This window comes from Pseudomyrmex gracilis, unplaced genomic scaffold, assembly GCF_002006095.1.
Source record: "Pseudomyrmex gracilis isolate BER0280 unplaced genomic scaffold, ASM200609v1 scaffold_262, whole genome shotgun sequence".
NCBI lineage: Eukaryota > Metazoa > Arthropoda > Insecta > Hymenoptera > Formicidae > Pseudomyrmex > Pseudomyrmex gracilis.
Window position 1 is genome coordinate 197,759 of NW_018020846.1, and position 8,452 is coordinate 206,210.

Below are 8,452 nucleotides of genomic sequence, written 5' to 3' on the forward strand. Positions count from 1 at the left end.
AGACACGGAATGGCGTATGGACTAGCTTAAATGATCCACTGAGCCACAACTGCACCAAACCAAACCAGGAATAATTAACAGCGGAAGACGTTAATTAATCTTTAAAGAAACAATCTGTATTTTTAATTGAATTTGTGTTTTAGTCATACCGAAGTCATACCGAAGAATAAAGATATTTAATCCATGATATATTAATTTGCATAATGTACTACGTATTTTCCGAAAGAAAACCAGACGCGGCATATGTACTGGCTTTGTCAGGACAAAAAGAAATAAAACATGTAAACAAGTGTAGAAAGTGCGCGTAACCCGTCTTCATCCTGCGATGCAGCACCGGTACCTGCATCTGTATGTGTAAACAGAATACATATGTATGTATATACATATATGTACACACACACACACACGTATTTATATCATACTAGGTATAAAGATGAGAATTAATGTACCGAGAAATCCATATTGCGCTTCACTTTAGAATTTGTTTCTTCTAGTTTAATCGGTTTATATCATTTTCCTTAACGGTGCTATCGTTTTCGTTTCAATGTGCGTTTATCATTGCAATCAAACGCCATATCTATTTGGTCTCCATACCTCTTCGTTTTTGTATCATATGTTCCTTATATGTACCCATCTGCTTGATTTTATGTAGTATGAAATATATACACTTCGTATTTGCGCAGTATGTTTTTTGAATCTTCATATCATATTCTTTACTCCTTTTTTCACAAAAAGATACAAAAGCGCAAGAATCTTGCAGAAAGAACAAATTAATATATTCGAATATCGTTTTTCCTACCGCGTAAAAACATAAATTTAAGTATGAATAAATGTTTAATACGAACTTCCAGCTGAATCGATAATTGTTCATTAAACTGTAACTAATGAATATAAAGAGAAAATAAAACAATATCGCTTTTCAAACAAATAATGCTATGTACTAATGTGTACACATTCAAGTAACAGAATTCTTTTATGCGTAAAATTTTTTTAATTTGTTATGAATTCTGATGCGTGACACTAGTCGAATAACTGCGACTTTTGTATTGATTCGTCAAAATTGTTTCAACCGTATCGACGAAATTCAAGTTGTTGAAAACACATGTAAATTAGAGATTGGGAGGGTCAACGTCCTCCGACGGTTACAACCGGCTCGTAACTATTCGACATTCATCGTGCATGTACGACTTTTTTTGTATATAATCGCTTACACATAGATAGGTGCATATGCACGTTGATAAAAGCGACACACACACACATGAGAGTCTATATTAATAATATCTGCTAATATAAACAGGTTTAATTCCCTTCTATGTACATTTATTGACATTATTAACAAACAGCAAATACAGTAAAATTTATGTCGCTTATATCAATTATCAAAATTGCGCGATACCCATCGATACATCAACGTGGCCTTTCTGGAATGTAAACTGCAACAGAGTATACGAGAAAGATATACATAATATGTAACAACCACTCACTATTACATTCATTGCAACGGCTCGCGCGCGCGCGCGCGTCGAATCGCCGCCGATCGCGCCAATTCCACATATAAAATTCCTGCGAAAGATCCTGTTCGCTTGTTCCTTGCAGTGAGAAAGAGAGAAAAAAAAGAGGCGAGAAGCATCTTGTACCGCCACATCTGAGATTCGCCGCGATCCGGCACGACCCCCACGAGCAGAACGATAATTTTTCGACCTATAGCGCGATACGTACAGCGAGGCGATCTTTTGGCGGGAATTCGTTAACGCGCTTCGTCGCCGTCGGCTTCGCAGGCAGTGGGGGAGAGGTTCCCGAGCCGGCTCGCAGCAACCCGCGACTTGAATCGCGCCACAGTATATCACTGTGGTGTATCGCAGTAGTATATCGTCGTCAGCAGTCGTCAGTTGCTGTACAGTGTATACACTGTTTTTTCTGGTAAGTCAGCTAATACATATATGTGCTTTATGTGTGCGTGCGAGCGTGTATGCAAAATCATAAAATTTCGTGCGTCGAAAAACAACTCGATTAAACGAGCGCGATTCCGCCAATTCCGCCTCCTCTCCATTCATTTCGCTTCGCGCGCGACGCGCAAGAACAACCCTTCTTCCTACTCGAAACCGAAATATCACCAAATGACAAGCGATCGCGAGCCAGCAAACCAGCCAGCCAGCCAGCCAGCCAGCCAGCCAGCTAGCTAGCTAGCCAGCCAGTCCTCCAGGCAGCCAGCTAGCCAGCCAACCAGCCAACCAGCCAGCCAGCTAGCTAGCTAGCTAGCCAGCCAGTCGGCCAGCCAGCCAGTCAACCAGTCAGCCACCGAGGTAAGCGCGCGAGAAAAGTGGAGGCTGCGTCGGCGGGGCGTTTGCATGCGAGTGTACGCGTGCGTGTATGTGTTTGTTTGTGGAAAGTGCGCGGAGCATAGCGGCGCCTACTAATATACGCGTTACGGCGGTGAAGCGAGCGAGAGTCGAAGAAGCGTGCCGAGTGCACACCACAATACGCGAGCGAGCAAGCAAACAAGCAAGTGCGCGCGAGCGGCGAGAGTGCGTTTGCAACAGAGCCCCCCCAGCATCCCGCGGATACGATACGATACGACGCGGCGACGCGACGCGACGCGACGTGACCGCGAGATACACACCGACCACCGCCACGCCACGACGCGCGCAACCAACCAACCGACCGACCAATCAACCGACCGGCGACATAAAGGGACGCGATATCACCCTTTGTCTCACGGAATAAGAGTGTATCGTACGCAATAATTCCCTTCGTGCCGTGTGAGGTGAGTGGAGTGCGTATTTGGTGCCGCCGCCGTTTACGTATCTCGCGTCGTGTATTTTACGCGCCCAATTAATTTATCATACGTATGCGGATATAAATTTATTTGGACGGTAAGCACGCGTGACCGCGATGTAAAAATGCGATGGAAAATTCGTCGGGTTCACAACGAATTTTTCCGTCCGTCACACGATTCCGCTGCGCCGTTACTTGCAGAGATATCGGTGTCGCAAGTCCGACGCGCTGTACTCTGATACGGAGAGACGCCGCGTAGTCACACAACTCGCGACGCCATGTTTCGCGCCTCTCTCCCATGGCGTCACCGACGGCCGACGATCGACGTGCGAGTCCTGTCATCGGATTTCTCGGCGTTACCGCGCGAACCGACAATTCCGCGTGCGTGAAAAATTCGAGAAAAAATTGCCATTTGCAATGAGCATGATTTCGTCGTGGGAGACCGGCGTTTTCGGTACATACGATCGTCGAGTCGTCTAATTGGGAATTCGGAGCGACCGTTGGCAAATTTTGAAAATGGCGGGCGCGGAACTTTTGGAGAGGCATCGAACCGTTGTCGCTTTTGCACGATCGTAACTTTAACAACGGGTATTCGCGTCGCCGTCAATTCGATTCCGATAGATTTCCCGACGGAAAAAAACAGATTCTCACGATCGAGTTCTTGGAATCGCAACGAAGTTATTGCGGGAATAGGAATAAATTAAATTTCGATTTGCCGTGGATTATATTGCGTCGACAGAGACCGTTTTATGGCTCAATTATATGCGTACGCACTGCGTTATCTTCTCGTAAATGCGCGTAATTAATATAGTACTGATTTTCGCAGCGCGTTTGCGCATTTCTACTTTGCTGAAACAAATGCAATTTCCGATGTTCTTCAAAGCGCGCGACTTAGAAAAATATTGAAAGATCGATAATCTTACTCGAACATTCGAGAATCGTCTAATCTCGTTGCACTAATAACGCGGCAGCCTTTTTGTTTTTTTTTAATCAGTGGTTATGTAAAGATTAATGAATTAATATCTTTGAAAAGATACGCGTATTTGTATATATACAAGTATATGTACATATATGTATATTTCTATATAGCTACAAATCTTTTTTACAATTATTATATTTTTCTTAATTAGATATATGGCATTAGTTTTTGAAAGTTGCAGAATTATCTATGCGTAAGGGATGTACTTTTTAGTATTTTAATAGAGAACATTTATATATAAGTAATATGATGTCTTCGCAAATTAGCTGCACATTATATCCACAAGTATACACAGATAACTTTGGATTTTTCTTATTGGCTGCTCTTCTTTGTAGTTTATCTTGTTGGAGATGATACAATCTGAAAAAAAGAAAACATTAAGAGAGAATTGACGTTGTTCTAGTTTTCCAGTGAAACAGGACAATAAATATGTCGGACGACAATTCGCCTGTCGTAGAAGAACAAAAGAAAAAGAGAGGTAGGCCAGCTAAATCAGACAAGAATGCCGTAAAAGAACCTAAAAAAAGAGGCAGACCGGCAGCAGAAAAAAATAACGCAGTACGCAAATCTGATAATGAGGATGATGCTCCACCTGGTCCTGTTAAAAAAGGAAGAGGTCGACCTAAAGGATCTCACAAGAAAAAGGTACACACAGCACTTAGATATTTGTAAATATGTTACTGTTTTGTAGATTTTACCATAGTTCAGAGTTTATGTAGAGTTTACACAATATTGTAAGTTAAACGTAATTTACTTCTGCGTCACATTATGTGAGAAAATTATCACTTACAGCAAGGAGCACCAAAAGGTTCGCCACGCCGAGGTAGACAGGCGAAAAAAGCAGAAGAGAAACCCGAGATCAATAATGAAGACGAAGACGAACAAGAAGAGGATGAGGAAGAGGAAGAAAATTGAATTATCTAAAGTTGTAATAGGAGAGGATGAAACTAACACAGCTAATTTTATCTTTCGATAGTGTTTAAACAAAATCGATTTAATCGAATCGTTTTATATTCAGTTTTTGATGTTTCTTTCTGGTGTGATTTTTGGAAATGGAGCAAATGACGAAGCAATGGACATTGTCGGCACCGTGTTATTATTTGAGTTTCATTAAGGAATTCTAGTTCATGGTGTACATTGCCACATGCTGATAAATTCAAGGAACTTGAGAAAAAAAGTTTGTGTTAAAAATCTTAGTAGATATTTGTTTATGTGTCGATATTTTTAATAACTAATAAAAAATTATCACGCGTGCTAAGTGTAACTTTTTAACAGTAAAAACTATTCACAGTAAAGACTGCATTTTAACGTATCTTAATAAAGATCTCAAAACTTTTTCTTAATTTAGATCAGATATGAAGTTTGATACTTTTTTTTTTTTAAAAAAAAAAACAGTATAAAGTATTATTATCACATATTTGCTACCTCCTTTTCTCCTACATACACGTTGCGATTCATAAAGCCAAAAAACATCGTACCGTATACTGTACAAGTGACAGAAAATGATAAACGTGAAAACAAGTTTCTGTTATGTGTAATATACGCAAAAAATATTTTCTTTTTTTTAAATTAATAACACTAATACACTTCTCTTATTACTCTTAATGTGTACATTAATGTCGATTTTGAGGCAAGCATATGTGTGAATATCATCTTTGTATTAAAGTAAATAAACTCAAAGTACTCTTATTAATTCTGTTTTCTTGGAAGTTTTTATTAATTTTTGTGAATGTGTGAAGTATAACAGCACGACGGCAAATCGATTTTTGTGTATAGGATAGGAAAATTTATTTTTAGCGTTTCTCCATGCAAAAAGCTATTAGGCGTAAAAAAAAAAAAACAAAGTAAAAGAGATACAAAAAAACATCAGTATAATTTACATAATGAAATTATAAAAGATACTTCATATTTCTCGATTACACTTTCTATTGCAAAGAAAAGTTGATTGTATAGAGAAGTTAGGAATACATCTCATATATATACACACACACACACACACATCATATTGTGATTAATTACTTAAAAAATTGCAAACACTAAATCTCAAGTTGACAAAAATTGAGTTGAAATAAAATCCAATTGGTATTAGACTTTAAGCAATAGTTGGAAGAGATATTGAAATTTATGAATAAATATATAATAAATTATTATAAACTAACAAAAATAAATTATTATAAATTAGTTTGTAGTACTATTTTTATTCAACTTTGGTCTTTCTTAAGAGAGAATTTGTGTAAGAAAGAATAAGTTTTCATCTAAAGTCACAAAGTTCATTATTCTGGAAAACTTTGGATGTATCAAGTGTATATGTGAGAAAAATTACAATAAATAAAAATATTTAATCCATGATAATAGCACAATGTGAAACTGATTTACAAATGCCATGCAAAAACGCGCTGTTAATGACCATCAAATAGCTCTGCATTTTCTTCAGTATCCATCGATTGATATCCTTGCTGTAAAATTAATATATCTCTTATTTTCAAAGCACTTGCACACGTTACAAGTGAAAACAATCTTACACACTCGTCTCTGATGAGTACTATAGCACTCGTCCAACAATTCGGTCTCCCAATCATCTTGCTCCTCTTCTCCAGGATCGAAGTTGTACATCGGCATAAGTCTGTGCCTCAGTCGCTCCAATTTGCGCTTTCTGGATATAATTAGTACCTTCAAAGACAATTAAACATTTAAGAAAAATCAAGAAATCCTTATTTATGCCTAACAAAAAAGCAGGATACAAAGCTTTGCTAAAAACAAAAACGTTTATTGAAATATTGTACGATCTAATGAGCCTTATACACACATACGAGTACAAATAAACATGATATTATTTTCTATAGACATATACTTTTATAAAATACAATGAAAGTGTTAGAAACTAAATATCAAAACAGATCCTTGTGTTTAAAATAATGTGTCACATGTGCTGTGTATTTTTCGCTGTTTTTGTAGAGCTGCATTCAAAAAAACAAAAACAAGGCCAGGAGGAAAAACGTCACAAGATGCAGACAAAAGTGATATCACTACCCATACCACAGCAGATAGAATAATAACCGAGACCACCACACCAAGTGGCACAAAAATATATTCTACTCCTTCTGGCGGACCAAATTCATCAAAGGACTCTGTTGTTACTGTTGGTGTGTACATTGTTGTACTTCTCGAAGTATTAAGTGTTATTGCTGTAGATTCGGACAGTGACGTTACAGCGGTCTTAGAGAGATTCCACAACCGCTGATTACTCTCGTTTGCCTGTGACACTTCTACGTACGTTGTAGAGGACGCGTTGTCGTTGTAAATCGCATTCACCATGCTTGTCGAAAGATCGCTCATCAGTATAGTGTACAAAATAGAATCCGTAATATCTGTCGTGTTCAACTCTCTTGTGTCATTTGTACCATTCTCATACATTTTATCTCAGTTGGATGGGAGAAAAGCTCAGTTAATTGTCGTTAAACTGTGTTAATTTGCAAACGGAGCAATCTTACAAAATTCTTTGTACGTGTGACATATTCGGATTCTTGTATGCTTTGTTCAAACACTTGTGTTAATAAAATTAATTAGTTCTTTTCAGTAGAAATGCTCGTGCACATAAAATAAAACGCATTCTTTTTCTTGGTCAATGTGTCTCTTTGGACACATTGAGATGCACTTAAAATTTTGTGCAGACGTTATTATACATACGGTATTACGCGAGTCAGCTAATATTAATTTTACGTTCTGTCAACAAAAACGTGCGCCCCCAATGTATTTCCCGCCATCACCTGCAATAGCTTACACACTTGTCATGTGTTTTCGTAGTAGATAGGCCGTCATTCCTCGATATCAATTTTTTTACGCACGTGTCGACGAAGTGAACACCGACGTCATTGCCACGATCTTGCTCTGGCTGATTTGTCAATTATTTGCTGCGACAGACAGATAACTCGAGTATCGCTTTATCATCAGAAGTGTTTCATCACCATCATCATTATCATCATTATCGTCGTCGTCGTCGTCGTCGTCGTCGTCGTCGCCGTCGTTGTCGTTGTCGTTGTCGTCGTCGTCGTCGTCGTCGTCGTTACCATCGTATGGATCTATGTCGCATTATGCCCAAATTGATAGTGATCCCGCGCATCACTAAAACAACAATTGTTGGTCTTGCACGTTTCTTCTCTTTCTTTCAATGTTGCGTGTTTGGTTTGGTTTGGTGCATATGTGGCTCAAAGGACCGACTCAAGATAGTCCATACGCCATTCTAAGCTTGAATAGTGATTTTCTTGGTATGTTCACCGTTAAACGGTTAAATGGTTGATTTCTCCAACTGGAGTAACAAAGTACCCCAGACAACTGCGCAGATCTAGGGTCTTTAAAAACTACCAGATACGGAGCACACGCTCCGGAGCAATACTAGCGACACGTATAAGACTCTGAATCGTGATCACTGGGAACTTAGGATTAAAGAGTGGTGGTATTGTCAGGAATAGATGTGTACTAATGTTATGTTTAAATAGGAATTTGCGCTTCTGCAACGAAAGCCAGGAGTGCGTGCATGGCACGTACATTACTTGAGAAGGCGACTTCAGTTACACTGAAGGGGGGACTAAACCCGTTATGGAACAAGTCAATCTGTAGTCGATCGGACGCGTCTTTGTTTAAAGGGCATTTAAAAAATATATGGTCAATATCTTGTTGGGGGTGTCCGCAAGGGCAAGC

The 8,452-nt window shown here is 38.9% G+C and overlaps 2 protein-coding genes across 8 annotated transcripts; one reads left to right on the forward strand and one right to left on the reverse strand.

The window, feature by feature from the left end:
* Positions 1-1,829: 1,829 nt before the first annotated feature.
* Positions 1,830-5,443, forward strand: LOC109859449 (ABC transporter F family member 4-like). 2 transcript variants are annotated; one of them, XM_020437736.1, is made up of 3 exons: positions 1,830-1,920; positions 4,158-4,399; positions 4,547-5,443. In XM_020437736.1, the coding sequence occupies exons 2-3, from the start codon at positions 4,184-4,186 to the stop codon at positions 4,667-4,669; spliced, it is 339 nt and encodes a 112-aa protein (XP_020293325.1). In that variant the 5' UTR covers positions 1,830-1,920; positions 4,158-4,183; the 3' UTR covers positions 4,670-5,443. The 2 variants fall into 2 exon arrangements, with proteins under 2 accessions (XP_020293325.1, XP_020293324.1); XM_020437735.1 differs by lacking the exon at positions 1,830-1,920 and adding an exon at positions 2,628-2,764.
* LOC109859448 (uncharacterized protein C3orf18-like) lies at positions 2,880-8,445 on the reverse strand. 6 transcript variants are annotated; one of them, XM_020437730.1, is made up of 4 exons: positions 7,600-8,444; positions 6,785-7,521; positions 6,277-6,424; positions 2,880-4,114 (listed from the first exon to the last, which is right to left on the reverse strand). In XM_020437730.1, exons 2-4 carry the CDS (start codon positions 7,166-7,168, stop codon positions 4,017-4,019), a joined length of 630 nt encoding a protein of 209 aa, XP_020293319.1. In that variant the 5' UTR covers positions 7,169-7,521; positions 7,600-8,444; the 3' UTR covers positions 2,880-4,016. The 6 variants fall into 6 exon arrangements, 5 of the variants coding, with proteins under 5 accessions (XP_020293319.1, XP_020293321.1, XP_020293320.1 ...); XM_020437732.1 differs by having other exon boundaries at positions 6,812-8,445; XM_020437731.1 differs by having other exon boundaries at positions 6,791-8,443.
* Between the last annotated feature and the right edge of the window lie 7 nt (positions 8,446-8,452).